Genomic DNA, 20,751 nt, shown 5'->3' with positions numbered 1-20,751 from the left:
TAGTCAAAATTTTACATGCACTTTTTACATAGTCCCAAGGGCTGTGCCTTGGGAATTTAACTCCACATGTTCTTCATAAACACTGTCATTGCATGTGGATTCTCCACAAGAACAGAAAAAATAAGATTTGTTTTCTGGGAATTCTTTACCATAAACCTTGGTAGAATATAGTTAACCTAGGCAGTAAGGAATAATGATGCATTAGCATTCACAAAATACCTATACAGTGGGGCCTTGACTTAAGAGTGTCCCGACTAACAAGTTTTTCGAGATAAGAGCCGTCTCTCGCAGATTTTTTGCTTTGAGTTGCGAGCTAAAATTTGCGTTACGAGCCAGCTTCAGATACCCCACCGCTAGTTGACGCAGCAAACGTCACAGTGAACACCACAACATCAGCCCAGAATCACGTGTCTCACTCGTTCACTTTTTGATTTGGCATACGAGTAATTTGAGTTATGAGCTCTGTCACGGAACAAATTAAACTCATAAGTCAAGGCCCCACTGTAATAATGTTTTCTACCAATTTAATTTTAACTAAGTTAGAAAGAGATAGTAACGATAATATAACAACACATACTACCTTTTGGCTCAACGTTTCAAGGTGCTTCATAAAGCTGTACTATCTTTTCTATGGAAGATATTTGGTCATAAACGTTCAAAGACATATTCAATTTACAAAAAGAACAGAGTAGATTTCAGCCACTGTGGCTAACTAAATCCTGACAGACAGAAAGAAGCCAAGGATTCGGTAGAGTGTTTACACCATTTTGTACCTTTTTGTCTTACCCAGAACCAAAGTATCTCCAGTTAGCAATACAGACAAATTCAGTGGAATGTGGTCATGAGCACAGGAAGGTTTCTATCACTTGCATTCATATAATCTGGGAACAGACCTGTGATGAGGGACACTCTTGGGTATCGCTGCTTCAGTTTCTGTCTAAGCTGGAATAAATGTGTTCAGGGAATCAGGTATTTTTTTATTTAAGTACTGATCCTCCACAGATGTGTATCCCCACATCCTCTAACTATATCTATGCATCATCATATTATAGACCACACTTATACTCCTGGATCTCCTCTTCTCTCTCAGGACACCAAAGCTTAACCAACATCAGATACCTGTCCAAAATAAAGCATCCATGGGGGTATAGCTCAGGGGTAGAGCATTTGACTGCAAAATAAAGCATCCTGAATGCCTCACAACTGTGATAAAAAAGACTGACAGAATATACCAGAGTTTTTTCTCCAGATTTCCCCCTCCTGATTAGGCAAATTATAAGTTTTGTGGATGAATTTAACTCCACTATTGCTATGTCATAGTACCAGGGGTACCGGTTAATAATGAGGATTTTGTGATCAAAGAAAACATGATAATTTCAAGAGAAACATCAAAAGTGCTTTATTCAAAGTAATGTCCATCGCTAGCTACAACTCCCCCATCTTTCAGGTAATTTGTGGATACCGTCCCAATAGAACTTTTCTTGTTTTGAGGCAAACCATTCAGAGACCCAATTTCCCACGTCTTTGTATGATTTGAAGTGCTGCTCAGAAAGTGCGTGTGCCATCGATCGGAACAAGTGGTAATCTGAAGTAGCAAGGTCTGGTGAATACGGCAGGTGGGTTAATACTTCCCAGGCAAGATCTTTAACGTGTTTTTAACTGGTTTCGAAGTGTGTGATGGTATGTTATTATGAAGCAAAATTACTTAGCCATGTCTTCTGGCCCATTCTGGTCATTTTATGATCAAAGCGTGGTTCAAATTGATTATTTGTTGTCAGCAGCAATCAGTATTTACAGTTTCACCTGGTTTTAAAAACTCATAATACACCACACCTTCCTGATCCCACCAAATGCAGAGCATTGTCTTCTTTCCGAAGCGATTTGGCCTTGCAGTCGATGTTGACGGTTGACCTGGATCAACCCATGATTTTGTGCATTTGGGATTCTCAAAATAAATCCACTTTTCATCACCAGTCACAATTCGATGCAAAAAAGACTTTCTTTCGTGCCGTTGAAGCAACATTTTACTGATGACTTTTCAGTTTTCCATTTGTCTTTTGTTCAGTTGATGTGGCACCCATTTTCCTTCCATTAAAATCTTTTCCACTGCTTGTAAATGATCAGAAATAGTTTGGTGAGCAACGTTTAATCTTTCTGCAAGTTGTTTTTGAGTTTGACATGCATTTTCATCCAATAATGCTTGTAATTGTTGGTCTTCAAACTTTTCTGGTTGACCTGGATGTTCTCTTTCACATCGAAATCATCACTTTTAAAGAGTTTAAACCAGCATTCACAAGTATATTGAGATGGAGCATGTTCACCATAAGCTTCCCGAAGTATATGATAACTTTCAGCAGCACTTTTCTTCAAAATAAAGTAATGAATTAAAATTTCCCACAAATGCTCTTTTTTGGCATGAAATTTGACATTTTTAAGTATAAAAATATCTATGATGTTAACACCTTCAGCAAATTTGACATATGAAGTTTTGAAGCTTGCTGTCAATACAACAAAATAGCATACATATCAAATCGCATATATATCAACATATGTGTAACTCCGTCTATTGAAAAAAATCCAAATTATTAACTGGTACATTTATCTTTGTACATTTTTGTTTTCAAAATGTGTTTTCCAATGCACAGTATTGATAAGAAAAGCCCTAAGGTGGTCAAAGACTGGTAGTACTTCCTAGTTCCCACCTCCAGTCTTATCAATAAATCATTTGCAGCAAAATAAAAAGGGTCAGAAGTCTGAGAGAAAGATAGAATTGGATTTCTCAGAATCTTTCTGCAGCAATTTTAATAATAATCAGCAGGACATTTTCCTATTTACCATCTCTTTCAAGCATATTGTGCTAAACTCAGTGGTTAATGAGGCCTCATCACAAGGATGAGATATTTGCACCTTTTTGAAGAGGTTTTAGTTTTGAACTTTCATTAACAGTCAAAGAAATACACCTCACTCTTGGAAACGTGTACTCATTTGTCAGAAGTCAACGCTGACTTAATTTAGATTTTTAGATTACATGGTGATAATATAGCCCACAAAAATAAAAGTGACATAAACTGGTTTTCTTGACTAGTAATCATATTTGAAATTATTACCTTCCTTGCTTTATAATTTCTAATTTCACTAATTTGAGGATAACTTGAGGCCAGCTCTTTACTTTTCCCAAATACAGGATAAAAATGATACAATGATGCAGTCCCAGCTTCAAAGTCAGTTTAGGGGTAAAAGGTCATCAGGTTTGAAAATATTCTCAAAGAATTTGGACAAATTATGCAAGCACGCATGCAAATATACACACACATCCATCTGGAGGGAAATAAAAACAGAGAAAATGCTTGAGCTAATAGGTAAAATGTTAACATCTGAGGAATCTGGATGAAAGGTTTTGTACTATTTTTTTGTAACTTTTCTACAAGTCTAAAATTATTTCATAATAAAAAGATTTTAAAAATCTAAGTAAGTTCTGAGTTAAAAAGACATAAATGGGAAAAGAGATCAAAGAATTTATAGACATGGTACATAAGTATGCTCTCAGACACAATTAGTATTGGCCTCAATCTTGTAAATCAACAATCAATACTCAAACACTTACATTGTTTAAAGTCACTGGTCTATTGGCAAGATGCAGTAATATACATTACAAAAACCATCATCCCTAAACGATAGTAATGTTTCAACCACAGCTGTCATCAATTATTTAAGACTTACTTCCTTAAGTAGGTTCATAGGCTAAAAGGTAAGATTGGCAGAGAGAGGAGTGAGAATTCTGAAAAGAGAAGCAAAAAATAATTTTATCCTAGTAGGAGCATGCTTTCTGAGCAGTCTAGAATCCTGTGTGTATATACATAAGGGACTATTTTCATCTGGTGGCCTATCCACCAGATACAGCAAAATTTTAAGACTGCCTAACAGAGGAGGCTTCTTCCCCCCTAGGCTATGTATGCCAGCAAAATACAGGATCAACTTATTGAAATATTGGCCCAGCTAGACTTTCTTCCATTAACAATCAGTTGAGACACATTTTTAAAGCAACAGCTTAAATGAATGGCTGCATGTCTGTAATAATTTTGACTTAAAATGTCAACTGTATTTGAGATGCCATGTGCATTTAATCAATGTCTCCACATTGTAAAATAAATATGCTTCAGTGTGACTGCCGTGCCAGTCATAAATCATAATTCACAAAGACAAGAACATTTTATCTTCTCTATTGATAGTTGTTAATGACAATACTGATTAAAATGGTATCTGCCTGCCATATTATTGTTAAACAGCTTATTAGAATTTCTATTACATCCTATCACCCACCACTATTTCTCTTTATGCTGATGCATCACTTGTGGAATAAAACATGATAGTTAGATTTAAAGTTTAACACTAAAAATGCAAAACTGGAGAGCAGAGCTGCGCAGTAGGTTTTAACCTGTATTTCCAAAATTAAGAGCATTCCTTCTGTTAGAGATTCTATTGTTCAAAGGACTTATTTCTTTTGGGATTAATACTTGAGTTTTTTTCCAGATGAATGAGTTGGATTAAACACCCCCCCCACCCCCCCCCCCACACACACACATACACACACACACGAGAAAAAATATCAGTTGCCATTTAAAAGTCACATTAGTCAATGAAAGCAATTTCAAGTACAAACTAATTGTTAGCTACTCTTTCTAAAATGGATTTCTTGGAATCAAGAATTAGCTCAGCAATCCATTGCTGAATGCATACTATGGCCCAGGAAGTAAGCAACAGCAAATTGTAGTCAGATATTCCCAACACCATAGGACCACTGGGAATGGGAATTCGATAGAGACCCACTAACTAGGATGGGTGATGGCTGGAGAATTCACACAAAGGCATAGAGTCTGACTTACTGAGGTCAGCTAGCTAGTTTAGAAGTGGTCCATTCAGGCATATTTCATCAGCAAGACAGGCCATGGTAGTGAGGAGAGCAAGTGACAGATAAATACTTTAAAGTCAGATAAGATACATGAGGCTCAAGAAAAAATGTCCTGTAACTAGACTTATGGGGCTGGAGATGGAGCCAGAGCCAGTGTACTGGGTGTGACCTATCAGAAATAAGTTCTACTATAACAGTGCTCTAGCCTAAGATTAATGGGGTTTAAAGTGGGGACTCCATGGGACTGTGGGTTCTATGCAATTCTACCAAACAGACCTCAGAGTAGAAACCAGCATGTTAGGAAGGTAATATTTGGTTGAGTCATGATTGCTCCGAGCTCCACAGGTTTAGAGTTCTGTAGTTGGGGTGCCAGTTGTCAAATGTGAAGAGAATGTATACAAAGCTAACCAGGGTCAGAGGAGAGACTGCTGATAATAATTCTATCTCTGTGTTTAGTTAAAAAACTAGGACCAAGAGGGACCAGAAAATTGGGTTACAATTATGAGAAGATATGAGGAGGTGGCAGTGTCAGGAAAATGGAGGTAAAGAGGCAGAGGTACTAGGGAGAACACACTATTCAAAAGACATGATTCTTGTACTCCAGGTGGTTACAAAACCCGTGGAAAATACCAAGATGATCCAGACCAGCTCTCAGGCAAGTCTAGAGTAATCAGACCTGGCCAGGGCCTTTTCCATGAAGTGTGGCCCGAGCATGTTGAGACCAGGAAGATGCTGGATGAGATGAGTGAGAAGGCTGATCAAAGGATTCTCCCTGTCAGGGGAAGGAGTTCAGTCAGCCTGAAGGAATGAGAATGACCTACCATGCCCCCACTTCTGCATTTGTTGCAACAATTCCTTGGGCACTTAGCTTATTTTTAACAATGGAAGCATTAGCATCTGTATAAATGCCTAGATTTTTTTTTATTACTTTACACACGCACGCTTGTGAGTGTGTGTGTGTGTGTGTGTGTGTGTGTATGCGCGTGCGCCTTGTGCACGTGCATGCATATGAGTTTCTTCCTTCACTTCCTTCCCCTCAAGTCACAATATAGGGAAATACACTGTAACTGAAAAACAAAATTAAGGGGACAAGATAGGATAAATAGGAAAACTATTCTGATAGCAAGTGCCAATTAACTTGCCAAAGAGTCTTTACAAAAGTGTGTCAGTAATCATATGCCTCTAGACATTAAATACCCTAGTAGAATGGGAATAAGGGAGGCCTGACAGAGACCTGGAGATGGCATCGTAGTCTGGGGAAGAATGTTTGGGTCAGAGTTCTAGGAAATTGGTCAAAGCCTCCCCTTTCATTTCACAGTCCATCTTCATCATAAAAGCTTTTCCTTCACATACCCTGAAAATTCCAGGAGGCAGAAGGAAAGCAGAACAAATCTCTGATATTGATTTTCTACTATACATTGACTAGAGTTCAAATTTAAAGTGAAAAAGTATAGTCCCTGGGGAGGGAGAAACCCATCAATGGGAGAAACTAATATGAAAAGCCCCAGAATTAGGGTTTTTACTGCTCACTGGTGATTTTGTCTGTAATCAGAGTCACACCGTTATTTCTGGTTGATGTGCCTCTTGCTCTCTCTTTCTTGAGTTTTAAATTATATATTATTTTAAAGGATTCTTTTGTTGGCAATTGGGGTGCTGCTTTTAGTCATTCTCTGCTGAGACATTTCTACTTTGATTTTTGGAGCTTTGTGGCTTTTTCAGATACAAAAATGCATTAGGAGACTAGATGGCAACTCAGGTGAATGCAAGCACAAAACTAAGATGACAAAAGAGCTCACTTACTCAATTTTCTTTTATACCTTCTATTCTATTATACTTTTTAAGTTTGTATCATAGACTTTTTAAGGTTGTGGTATCAAAAATGATAATTACTTTTAAAATATTTTTAAATTTTCCAAAAAATTTTATGTCTATATAGTAGCACATAAACAAAGGATGGGAAGGGAAGGACTAAACACCCTGGGAGTACTAGGGTGATTCACTGTCCTGATTTATTTACAATTGAGGAGCTTCTCTGGGCATGGAATTTTCAGTGCTTAACTCAGGATAAGAAGGTTACCCTACTGCAGACCAAAGGACATGCTGAGTATGAATAAAGGGGTGGGAAGAAGTAGGTTTCTAATAATAATAATAATAATTACAAGAATAAACTGTTTCATGTACCCACAATTGTAAACCTACTTTTTCCCCACCCCTGTATGTTTAAAAGCCAAAGTTGTCATATATGCCTCTAGTTAAATTTTTGATTTTGGCAAGTTAAATGTTAATAGTCTGGGTGATTTCCCTCAATTCAGTGTCATTTCACTTGTGAAACGGACTTTTTTAGATAACTAACCCTTATCTATTTTAATCTACAGACACATCTACACTAGAACCATTTCTAGCTGATGGCCAAATAGTTGGTGACCATAAAGACAATTTATCTACCTACTGCAAATGTATACAAAGTATGAATTTCCCAGGCAAAGAAAAACATCCATTCAAGAAGGCAGTTACACAGCTGAGTTTACATATCAAGACATCTTACTATTCAGTATCTTTACCAACTATGCTACAAGTGGCTTAACCATAGTTTTATGAAGTCAGGGATGTTCTGGTTACTTAAAAGGAGCTTAGTCAATTTTATGTCACCTTAATATTAGAACATCTATGCCCCACCACGTTTTGAGGGAAGGTTACAGGTAACATGAGAACACATCTGACTTGTTTATTGTGGATATCTCCGAACTGAGCATTAGGATTGCCACTTATTAGGCAATCAATCAATATTTGTGGAGTGAATGAAAGAAGATGCCAGAAAAAAAGTAATAAAATATAGGCTGTATTCTTATCACAACACTAGAGGCCCAGTGCATGAATTTGTGCATGGGTGGGGTCCGGCCGGCCTGGCCCCAATTGGGGTGGATCAGGGAAGGCCTGTTGGGAGAAGGAGACAGAAGGAGGTTGGCCAGCTGGCCTACCCCGATTGGCCTGATCAGGGCCTGGCTGGCTAGGGGGAGGAGCTGTGGGCAATTGGCCGTGGGCCCTGACCCCAATCGGGGGGGGATTGGGGGCATGGCCGGCCATGGGGAGGGGCCGAGGGAGGTTGGCTGGCCAGCCTCACCTCTTGATCCACCAGTTCACTGGCCGGCTTGCTGGCCACAGTGGGCGTCATAGCATGACCATTGTTCTGGTCATTATGGCATTTTGGTTGCTGGCTTTTTATATATATAGATACTTTTCATGTAATTAGCAGTTGCTTGCCCAATAATATTGAATAAATTATTTCAGAAGAGATTGAGGATACTCTACTCAACCTAGAAAAGCAGCTTGGAAAGTTGTTGAAAATTCATTTATTTAAAACATGCCTGGAGTGGAGTTTTTAGGGGTGCAGAGGGAGAGAGTACTTAGAAGGGATACATCTGAATTGCAACCACAATTATGGTCACAACCTCACGATTTAGATTTTAACTATAAATCCTACTTTCATTGCTAATAATCTCCTATTTATGGGTCATCTTAATCAGATAGTGAGCTTAAGTGAAGGGTTCATATTGTATATTCTTTCTTGGCTTCCCCAGAGTAGCATTTAATAGATATTCAAGAAATGAACTGGCTGACACATTTTTCCTATCATTTTCAATGATATTTATCCTTCCTACTTTTAAAGTACTTTAGGGAGGTCAATTCCACAACCTGTTCACAAATCTCATTCCAGTGCTTAACAACTATCTCTTTTTTTATATATAACCTCATTTTTTCCCCCTGATCATGATTTTGGCCCATTTTCTCTAGCACTGTCCTCAGTGGAGATGGGTAACAGCTGGTTACTACTACCAGTTAACTCATCCTTCAACCTTTTCTTCAAGCAGAAATTAAAACATTAATAATAATTAACTCCCAATGCAGTTAACCCTCTTTCTTGTTTTTGAACCACTTCCACTGTTTTCATTATTTTTAATACTGTTTTCTCGAATGACTAAAGGGCACAACACTTTAATATCCAAATAAGTCTATTCCAATTAGCACACCGTATAAGCCAGTTAGTCAATCAGCAAAAGCTTATTAAGGGCCCACACTGTAAAAAGCATTGTGAGGAGGTCCCTTTGCTTAAAGGAATTTACAACCTCACTAAGGATATGAGACAGACATGTAAAACCCACACTAAAACCCAAGCAGGCGGATGGGAAGCACTAAATGAGAAGACAAAGGCTATAAGAGTTTTGATGAGAAAGACAGTAATGGGGGTCAAAGGATTCCTAAAGGAGATAGGGCTGAGGGTGGGTTTCAGAAGCCTAACAGGACTGCAAAGAGAGAGAGGGGAGGGAGGGGAAGAGAAAAGAGGAGGGAGTAGAGAGGAGGGAGGTCAACCCTAGAGAGGGTGCAATCTTAGGGTTTCACAAAGCATGTTTTGGGTAATAGTAATCTGGTTAGACTGGTTGTGTATGCAGAAATGAACAGTAAAAAACAGTGATAGAAAAATGAATTGGTGTAAAAATATAGAGGGCATTAAATACCAAACTAAATAGTTTGAACTTTATGAGTTAATATTTCCCAAATAGCGGTTCCTGGGACTGGCTGCATCAGAATTCTCTGAGATTCCCAGACCCCACCCAAAATCTAATGAAGTAGAATCTTAGACGATAAGGTTCAATGATCTTTAATTTTAACAAGCTCCGTAGATGTCCCTAAAGTACAGTTGGGTTTTTGAGAACTACAAGGTAATTGGGAATCATCTTAGCTCCTGGAGCAGAATACTATGCTATGTGCCAGGCATTTTCTATAGATATAATCTCATTTACACTCTAAGCAACATTATTAGGTAGATGCTATTATTATTCTAATTTCACAGAAGAGGAAACTGAAACACAGAACAGTTAAGCAGTTGCTAAAGATTGCGGGGCCAGCATACATCAGTGGTTGAGCACCTATCTATGAACCAAGAGGTCACAGTTCAATTCCCAGTCAGAGCACATGCCGGGGTTGCCAGCTCGATAGAGTGGGGGTATGCAGGAGGCAGCCAATCAATGATTTTATCTCATCACTGATGTTTCTATCTCTCTCTCCCTCTCCCTTTTTCTCAGAAAACAATAAGAAAATATATATTAAAAAAAAAAAAAAGAACCAACAGCTAGAAAGAAATGGGGCTGGGATTTGAACCTAAGGAGAATGACTCCAGAGGACTTCCTCTTTACCACTGTGCTATATTGCATTTTAGTGCAGAAGGTGTACATTAAAGGTCTGATAACAATGAATGAATGATTGGCAGCTATGCTTAGGATGAGCTGGAATGATGAAAGGGAAAAGGAGAAAAATCAGTTAGGAGTCTATTGAAACAATCTAATTATAAATAACAAAGCCTATGATTAGAGTGTGGCAGTGGAAATGGAAAAAAGGCCCAGATGTAAGAGATAGCATTTTGTGAGTATCAACAGGATTACCGGGTGAGGGAATGTGGGAATGGGAAAAAGGAGGCTCCCAGATGTCATGGGATTCCTGGCAGGGCCTCAAACAGAACTAGGAAAGTCAGGATGAGCTGGTGACTTAGATGGGTGAATGATGAATTGGATTTTAGACATGTTGAAGCTAAGGGCGAGGCAGGGCCAACATACAGAAATGATCAGGAGCTAGCTGGAGAAGCAAAGTTGGATTGTCTCCAAAATCCTGGTGGATATTATTTAGCATGGTTGAGATAATAGTCCTGGATGTGCAATCCAATAATATTTGTATATCTCTGATCCATTTTTCAATTTGTGTACCTCTTATATCTGTCCATAATTGTTCTGGGAAGTCTCTTTCGTATTCTACAGAGGAAAATCGTTACAGTTATTATGCCAAAGATTCAAGTCTTTTCCCTTGGCTATGAACCATCTCATGTTATTAAATTGCTCTTTTATATGTTGACTTAGGACAAGAAAAGCCAGTGAATGGCAAAAATAAAGAAGTATGGGTTCTACAGGGTGTGAGAAGTATACACAGAATTATGCCTGGTGCCAATGCATTACTAGATGCTAATACAATAGCAGCAATGATCCAGGTGGGTCTTGGTATTATATCAGTTCAGTGTCTGGCTCCAGACAGGCTGTTCACTTCTCAATGTCTCATTCGTTATTATCTGCAAAGTAAAACTACTACCTGCCCCATCCATCTCCCCTGCAACTTGAAGATGGATGTTAGTAAATTACATGGACATTCTCAGAGAAAAGGTGCTACACAAAGAACTAATTCCATTTTTCCCCTCAAGCAAATTACTAAATCTATACATGTCATTATCTAATAGTATTATGTAAACATCTTACAAGGACATGACATTGTGCTGGATATGGTAAAAAGCAAATTAGGCAAATACAGTCCCAACTTGGAACTTATGAGTATTCATATATGTGAATAAAACTGTTATTAATGTGTTTTATTAGTTACTTAAGATCAGTATGCAAATAGGTCCATTAGGAAATCTTCTGCATTTTATTAATCCAGCATCTTAAATGATTATATTTTACCTCAAATGCTAATAGAGTTTATTTATTAATCTGTATCTTCCACTTTAGCACCTGTGAAAGTTCTTTTTAGCATAACAATTTTTCTAAAAGTTAAGCCAGTGTTTTTCCACTGGACTTTTATTCTGATCTGTTAACAAATCTACATCTCATTATCCAAGAAAAGTAATGAGATAAAGGGGTCTATTCTTCTGCAGTGCTCTTTCATAATCCATATCAGTGTTAATGGGAGCTGTGCACACTTATGAAAAGGAGAAGAGAACCTTAATTAAACAAATAAGCCTTTCAGCTGATAGTCTACGTGATCATGTTCACTGTGATATGTATGAGAAAACCATGTTGCTTTGGACAGCCATAAACAGAGCTCCAAAGCAATCAAGATTATATACGCAGGGAGGGAAGCTGATGGAGAGCAATCTGATTTTAAAATGATTTTGAAAACAAGCTACCTATCCATTTTTACACTAATTAACTCCATCTATGCCCCTCGCCCCTCCAACACATTAAAAAACAGAATGGTAAACAAACATTTGCAGACATGTTTGACAGCTGAAAAAAAAAGTAAGTACTAACTGTCAGTTATAAAGATAGTCATGGGGATGCAAAGCACAGCACAGGGAATACAGTCAATAATGCCATATAATAAAAGGCTAATATGCAAATCAACCGAGCAGCAGAACCACTGCCACTATGACTCGCACTGACCACCAGGGTGCAGACACTCAATGCAGGAGCTACCCCCTGGTGGTCAGTGTGCTCCCACAGGGAAGTGCCGCTCAACCAGAAGCTGCTGCTCAGCCAGGAGCTGCGAGCCGAGCAGTAAGGAGCGGTGAGCAGGCAGGCGGTAAGGAGTGAGGGGTCCAGACTGTGAGAGGGTGCAGGCCGGGCTGAGGGACCCCTCCACACCAGGCATAAATTTCATGCACTAGGCCTCTAGTATTATAACTATGTATGGTGTCCAATGGGTGCTAGACTTACTGGGTGAGCACTTTGTAGGTATCACTCACTATCTTGTACATCTGAAACTAATATAATATTGTATATCAACTATAATTAAAACAATTTTTAAAGTCAGACACATAAATTTCTCACGACATATATCCAATGGTCCCAAGATATATGCCCAAACTTATAAAAGAGTGTTCATAGCAGCATTACTCCAGTAAACAACTGGAAATATGTCTACATGTCCATCAATGGATAAACAAAATGTGGAATATGCATACAATGGGATATTATTCAGCAATAAAAAGCAATGAATTACTAAAATACACTACAAAATAGCTGAACTTTGAAAGAACTATGCTAGGTGAAATAATTCAGTCATAAAAGACCAAATATTAAATAATTTCTTTTATATGAAATGTCCAAAATAGGCAAATCCACACAGACAGCCTGCAGATTGGTGGTTGCCTAGGGCAGGGCCATGGGTGTGGAGGGTAATGGAAATAAGGAATGTACGCTAATGGGTACAATGTTTCTCTTGGGGGTTATAAAAATGTTCTAAATTAATTGTGGTGATGGTTGTCCAACTCTGTGACTCTATTAGAAACCATTGAATTGTACACTACAAATCAGTGAATTGGGGTAGTACGTAAATTATATATCAATAAAATTGTTATTTTAAAAAGTAGATATGAGCCCTGGCTGGTGTGTTCAGTGGTTAGAGGATTGGCCCATACACAAGGGTCTCAGATTCAATTCCTGGTCAAGGGCACGTACCTGGGTTGCAGGTTTGATCCCCAGCCCCAGTCAGGGCAGGAGGCAACCAATCAATGTCTCTCTCACATGGATGTTTCTCTCTATCGCCCCTCTCCCCATCCCTTCCTTCTATTCTCTCTAAAAATCAATAGGAAAAATATCCTTGGGTGAGGATTAACAAAAGCAAACCAAACCAAACAGAAGCTAGCTGTTTTCTATGGAGAGACCATGAAAGAGATTTGCAAAATCTAAAAGAAAAGTGAGTGAAGCAGACACCACACAAACTCTGGGTGGTGGGCACTGCCACAGCTCATTTGTCTGTGTACTCAGCCCATCTGAGGAGCAGCCCATCTGTTTCGGGGGCTTCTTTTAGTTAGGGAATAAATGCCAACCAAATAAGCCTGCATTTGTTTGATCCCAATGTAATCTATACTTTCTAGTTCCCATCCTTGCCTCTGTGTCCATGGTTTTATATCCCTTGTCCTCTTCCCACAGGCACTCACAGTCACTGCTTCATGCTCTCCTGTTCACAATGTTCTCCTATTAGGGTGCTAATTGTCCTCTCTGGTGCTTAGTTGCAAATGAACAAAAGCTAGGATGTAGAATACATAAATATATAAACGTTATCAGCTATCACACCACTGGGTTTAATGGAAGTCGATATCGGTATATTACACTCTCTACTTTGCAATTCTATTATGGGCTCAACACCGCTGCTCATAAAATGTAGCATTCTAAGCCTGGGCCTGTGATAATAATAATGAAAAAAAAGAGGTGGGGAGGGGGGGGTCACAGCTCTTCCCAACTCAAAAGAAAAATTAAAATTGCTAGGGCACTTAGCTCAAAGGAAAATTGGTAAATTAACAAAATGAAGAAACAAAATATGGATGGCTCCTAATGTAAAAGAGAAAGTAAATAATTTAAGATAAACTGTGAGGTGGGAAAATTCAGTTACCAAAGAGACAAAAAATGAACCCAACAAAATTCTGACTTTGTTTTAGTGTCTATTTCTTTTCCTCTGCAATCACAGAAAGCAGGGAGGATGGCTGGCTGCACTCACAGTAGCCTTCGACAATGCAAATTATTATTTTTTTGCCAAAGTCCTATATTTCTCTCAGGCTCAATATATGCAGTCATTTTACCCTGATTTGCAAGGCTCTGTGTATTCAATGTATTTCTATATCCAGCCTGAACCTGAATTAAGAGCTTTGCCCTACTTTGGCTTTCATTTTTCATCTGAAATTTCATGTTTCAAACTGGCCTCTACTTCATGAAGCAAAGTACCTCAGCTCTAGCCTGTTGATGGCCTTTTGCCTTTGGGGAAATGACTGTTAAAATTTCATGGCCTGGCTACATTAGCTGGGTTACCCTTCATACCCATAAAGTTGAAGGGATACCCAGACATTTTACAACCACTATCTAGAAAGAGGTAATGACAGGCACGGCCACATTACATTTATTGTACACGAGACCTGTAACTGCCATCATGGGATCAAGGTAAAGAGGAGAGATGTATGACAGATGTCATACTCCCTGGAGTATTCAGTCTCTATCTAACCTAATTTAAAAACCAAGTCAAAATGTATCTTTATGGGTAATGTATTATCAGACAACTTCCAAGGCAGCCCCATGAAATAACTATGAGCCATGCATTAAGAACCTTAAGTTCAAAACCCAGTTATACATTCTGATCTGAAATACATAAAGAAACAAAAAAAGAGAAAAACCCCTACCTGTTTCTCTATTTGAGTTCATTTTCTATCTCTACTCAGCACCATCAAGTGATTAGATAACCTCTGAAAATAGTTCCCAGTTCCATTGAGAAAGGGGCAGGCAAAGCTTATAAAGTATAAATGATTGAATGATTTTACCTGTCATTACTTATTATAGTTTGCTATGCAAAATTATCCAGGCTAAAGAAAAAACAGCATGCTCATCTGAAATACAAAATAGTGATTAGAGGGGGGGAAATTGAAATGGAAATTGAATGGGCATCAAGTCAAAGGCAATAACTGATGTTCGGCTATCTGGGATGGGGCCCTGGGGAAAGAGACAGGAAGTAAAGCCTAGCAAGTCAGGCTGACAGCTTGCTTTACATAAGTTGTTGAACTTAAACATCACAATAACTCTGAGAGAATGTGTTGTTATCCCCAATTCACTGATGAGTAGACTGAGATTCAAAGGGATTAATGAAAGTCTGGAGATTGAAGTACTCAGAGCTCATAAGGGACAGATATTTAACTAGGTTAGTTATGAATTTGGCGGTGGTGATGTCTGTGTTGTTGTTTGTGGTGGTGGAGGAGGAGGAAGAGGAGGGTGAGAGTGAGTGTGTGTATGTGTAGGAGTGTTCTTTTCAAAAACTCACAGTATAGTGCCATTATATAGATTTGCTCTAATGTCAATAAGATATATAGTATATTTCAGTATAAATCAAATGAACATAGATGCTTTAGATTTGCAAAGCTTAGAAATAAAAAGCTGATGCCTCTAGATTTTTAAAAATACCTATGTCATTAGGGCTCATGATTTAGGATTTTCTGTGTAGACCCTGAACCTTAAGGCATACATACATTGGCTCAGTTAAGAAGTTTCAATAAAGAATATTCAACTGATGGGCTAGGAGGAATAGAGTTGTTGCAAATAGCCGCAAACCAAGTTCACTATTTAGATTAAAGACCACATTTCTTCAGAACGTTTACTTCAGGTATAAAAGGGCTTTGTATACTGAAACAGACACAATTTTTACACTTAGCTTTTTGTAATGGCTTCATGTGAAGCTGGTTTAAAAATAACCACCCCATACTAATATGTAGCAGACAATTTTTTTAAAAAAGCAAGCATACAGTGATTTGGCATCAGTACCACAGTGTGCAAAGTTCTGATAACATATCTGCTAAAAATTCAGCGTGGCCTGGGCAGATGCACTGGGTTACCTGCTAAGACAGTTACAAAGGGTGAGATGACGCTGTCCCTTCTGACTTCTTACCCTCTTCATAGCACCTACTACAATCTGAAATCATCTCAACTATTTTGAGTTAATTGCTGACTCTCTCCCCATCACTGGAATGTAAGTTCTGCAAGAGCCGTGGCACGGAATCAAATGACTGCTAATCCCCTTGAGCGAGCGGACAAGGGCCTGCTTTCTCCCAGAGGTCTCCTAGGCAAATGGCTCACCACTTCCTGGGAAATGCATTGTTGTAAGTAGTTCTCATGATTATGCAATATTTTCCTTATTTTTGTTTTAAACTCAAGAAACTCAAAAGTCTGATTTCTCCTTCCTTCACTATGACAAAAAATATACCATGAAAGTAGGGATTTCATTGCTTATACCTAGTGTCTAGAACACTGCCTGATGCAAAGCAGGCCTTTAATAGAGTTGAACAGCTGAAGAATAATTATTAATGTGCTTGGCAATGAGTAGGCATTCAATATATGTTGTTAATCAAACAAATAAGGACAAACAAAATTGAAAAGCAGAGATGAAGTCTCTATTGACACATTTTACACTTTGCTCTCAGTTAATCCATTAAAATGGAGTTCACTAGGCACAATTTTTTTGAGAACAAAATCACACAAAAATATACAGAAAAAGGTACTTGATCAACAATATCAAGGTTTTCCATTCAGGATCCCAAACCAGTTGATAATTCAAAGGCTCTTGAAGTGAGTGGCCTATAATTTGAAGAAGATAAAACAGCAGCTATGATATAAAAGGATGGATTTTAAACACAAATCTAAGGCAGAATTCAATTTAAAGAATATAAAGATCAACAAGGTTATTAAATAATTGAGAAATCAGACACTGATTCCTGGGTTTTTCATTCTAGACAGGCAAGATTTTGTTAGTCAAAGGATATTTCTCTTCAGTGCTTAGGAAGTATCTGCTAGACCCCAGGAAGGTGGCTTAAGGCTGATAGCAATGGGCGTGTCTATTGAGAGGTTTGAGCTTCATTCACTCTTTGGCTACAAAGAGCCACAGGCCACAGGGCAGTGCCATGAAGAGTATAATGCCTAAAGGAAACCAAACACATAATGGAGGAATCTAAGCGGTCTGAACCCCTAAGGTTCTCTTTCAACAGCAGGCAAACAGGATACAGAGAAACTAGCAATGTGGGTGGGTTCCAGCCCTGCCTATTTTTCCACGATAATTTATGGCCTGTGTAAGCAAGCCATGGCTGAATCTGCAAGGTCATTCTGAAATCATCACAGAATAAGCATCCTGGGCCCAGACAACACATGCGAAGATATGAATTAATGAGATCCGCCATAATTTTTCAAAAGGATCAGGAGTAGGTTAAATTAATTAATCAGCTGCACTGTACCACCTCCTACATATCACCAACAGGAGTGGATCAGCCAATATCAGAAAAGCACACAACGCAACTTTTTTTTACAAGCATAGCCACGGCCAACATATTTGCACTTCCACGATGCAAGGCGTGGTGAGCAGAAGGAAGCAGAATTTCAGTCCTCACACAGGCCCTTGGCCAGGAGCCACCGTACATGGTGCAAGTACACAACCTACATTAAAGCCCTAGGTTCGGGAAAGTGTCTGTGAAAAAAGCTAATGGAAAAAATAATACATATTTAAACCACACATCTAACTCCTAGAGAACCTTAAAGCAATCAATCTTTTTTAAATAAGAAAGAAACTAAGTCAATAGCATCTGAGCAACAGATGAGAATTAAGGCAAAATCTCTTGGCTAATGGTAACAGCTTTTGTGTTCTTTGTTGTTGGGAATGTGCATGTAGCAGGAGCTCCAATATGCTCACACACTCACAGGCAAAAGGCTATGGAAGACAGTTGCTATTTTTACACCAGAGATAAAATCAAACACCACCTTTCAGATCTTAATTTTTGCTCAAATAGTAGAAAGGAACAAACCCTGAGTTGCTAGATGTCTGAAGGATCTAGGAGGCCCTGCGATTTCTAACAGAGGAAAAGATAGCACATATTGAACAACAAGAAAAGCTGGCTCTGTGTTATGGGCAATGGAGTGTGAACCTGCCGAATCCAATCATCTGAAGTAAAATATCAAGGCTTAATATAGTAATATTCTAGAAAATGGGAAGCTCTGAGAGTTTTTTATATTTATAGACGACTCTAGTTAAGCCTTTATAGAATTTTTTTTTCCTTATCAATTACTATGACATTAAAGAAATAGTAATAATTATGATGATAATTTTATTAGTTTTCTATTGATGCTGTAAAAAAGTATGACAAACTTAGTGGCTTAAACAACAAAAACAGGCTGAAATTAAGAGGTTGGCAGGTCTGTGTTCCGTTCTAGAGGTTCTTCAGAGAAAATCCATTTCCTTGATATTTGGGAGATTTGTCTACTGGTATCAGTATTATTTGTGTCCCCTAAATGTCATGTATAGGAGTTTATGAGTATGTGAAACACAGAGTTTATTATTGTTATTATTTGATTATTGCACTATTTTCCATATGAACAACTATCATATATAAACGATTGAACAGAGAGGATATTTAGGATATGTATATGAATAACAAAATTCAAATGAAATTTTCCGTATCTGTGAGAAATTTCAGTTCAAGATCCAGACACTGAGAACATATGATGACAAATACCACTCAGCATCGCTAAGAGAGAGATCTCCAAAGGGTTTAATATGAAGGCCAAAGTGATTCATCAACTATCCCTTCCTATCACTCACCTTCAGACCATGGGACAGAGGGTAGAGACTGAGAGAAAGAGAGGTTTTCTGTGAGTAAGGAAAGTAATGAACAGGGGCGTTTCCATCTCTCACACCAACAAAATTAATGGGGAGGTTGCAGAAATCCCCTCTGAGAATGTGAAGGCAACTGCATGAAAGGAGACAGTCATACCACTTCCTACATATGTGCTTGGTGACTGACTTACAAACATTTGCTGATCTTCCCCAGCATGAGAGCATTCCAGGGAGAGTTTGGCACGTGGCCTTCGAGTTGGGGAGGCAGAGCCATGCCTGAGCCTGCCCTGGAGAATTTTGAGGGTGCCAGGCTGGATGGGCATCCTGGAGCAGGGTGAGGAGGAAAGGGACCGCTGAACAGACTGTACTTCTGGCATTTGGAGGCACAAGAGATCACCTGTCCAGTGAGCCGAGTGGATGCTGTAGAGGAAGTTAGGCTACGGCCATCTTGGACTGTGGTGGACAAGCTGGGGTGAGGAGGAGACCCCAGGGCTGTGTGGTCTGAGGTCAGGGGCCTCAGGAAGTCAGTGAAAAAATGAAACTCCTATGTCACTATTGGTGCAGTAGGGAGCCCCCTGAAAAATGCACAAAGGTGGCCCACAAAAGGGCACCCAACAGCCTGGTTATACCAGGTACAACCAGTTAAGTAAACCCCTATCCTTGTTGTAATAGTGCCTTTCCCTCCCCCTCCCCCAGGACCCCCCTCCTCCTCTCCCCACCTCCAGCTGCAGACTGAGAAGCAGGTGTGGTCCTGACACCAACCCAAATGCAGGGGTTGTTTTCAGACTGGACCTGCGACCATGCCTAGTCAACGGAGCAACTGCACATGAGACCTTGTCTCACACGTGTCAGGAGAGCAGGTATGCCAGCCTCTGAAAGTGGGGAAACTCAGGCTCAGGGCAGTAAGTGGTATGTGTGAAGCCCAGCAGCTACTGCATGAGTTCAGAACAGCGTCATCTGACTCCAGACCCAGTGACACCTCCACTGGATCCCAGAGGTGACAGCCCATGTGCCCACAGGCCTGGCCATACATACCTAGTCTCATGGGGGTAGACAGGGGGTTGTGGTTCATCTGGTCAGTCTTCTTTATTCAAAGAGATTGTCCTAAAGGTCACAGTTAGGATTCACATTTAATTTATCCGCATAGCACTTTGGGACCAAGGGCTGCGGGAATTGCCCACGTCTTTGACAACAGATATAGAATAGCTTCCTGTCATCACCATGAGTTTCTGAGCCACCCAAGAAGTCTCCTTCTGCGTCTGCAGGAAAGGAGCAAGCTCGTTCTCAGTTTAAAGTTGTATGCATTCCGCTGAATGCACACAAATGGGTGATTTCACCACGGGATACGAACAAACGAACAAATGAAAACCAAAACCAAGTTAGCCTTCAACGCAAGGCCCTACCTCAGCATGGCACCAAGCCCCTTCCTCTTTATCTTCCTTTCTGGATCTTCACTCTCCTCCTTCTGCTTCTTCTCCTTGCCTTTTGCTTTGCCCTTTTCCTTCTTCTTCTCCTTCTCTTTCGTCTTTTTGGCTTTCCTGGCTTTATTCTCCAGGTCCTCCGGCTCAGAGTTCCCCGGAGGGGCCGAGTCACAGTTCAGGGCTCCGTGGCCAGAGTGAGAGCTCCTATCAGACAACCCGTCTGTGCAGAGACAAAATATCAACACACATAGTCAGGGGCACTCCGTGTTAGCGTCCCAAGAAAAGTTAAAATGCAGGACGCAGAAGAATGAATAAAAGTGCCCTGCAGGCCTACCCTTCCAGGGGCCACTGGTACCCTTTGAAGAGACAACCACCTACATCTGGTTTGGTGCAGGAGTGGGAGGTGAGCAGGAAAGGCTTGATGCACGGGAAAGCACGCCTCTCTCTGAGGGCCAGCTTGTTCACCTTGATCCGCTCAGAAAGCGCACATGCTGGGCAACAAGCAGGGGGAGTTATTCCCAGGAGAGGCTT

At 39.6% G+C, this 20,751-nt stretch overlaps 1 protein-coding gene across 4 annotated transcripts in view; it reads right to left on the bottom strand.

Annotated features, from left to right (window-relative positions):
* Nucleotides 1-20,751, bottom strand: part of PARD3B (par-3 family cell polarity regulator beta) — a 916,117-nt gene that overhangs the window by 267,641 nt on the left and 627,725 nt on the right. For all 4 annotated transcript variants that reach the window (XM_036319101.1, XM_036319103.1, XM_036319104.1 and 1 more), the window contains exon 18: nt 20,203-20,440. In XM_036319101.1, coding sequence (XP_036174994.1) covers nt 20,203-20,440 — 238 coding nt within the window. The remainder of the gene's footprint in view (nt 1-20,202; nt 20,441-20,751) is intronic.

The sequence above is a fragment of the Myotis myotis genome, unplaced genomic scaffold, assembly GCF_014108235.1.
Source record: "Myotis myotis isolate mMyoMyo1 unplaced genomic scaffold, mMyoMyo1.p scaffold_m19_p_8, whole genome shotgun sequence".
NCBI classification, from domain to species: domain Eukaryota; kingdom Metazoa; phylum Chordata; class Mammalia; order Chiroptera; family Vespertilionidae; genus Myotis; species Myotis myotis.
The sequence above is the reverse complement of the archived record's forward strand: the minus strand, read 5'-3'. Positions and strand labels throughout refer to the sequence as shown.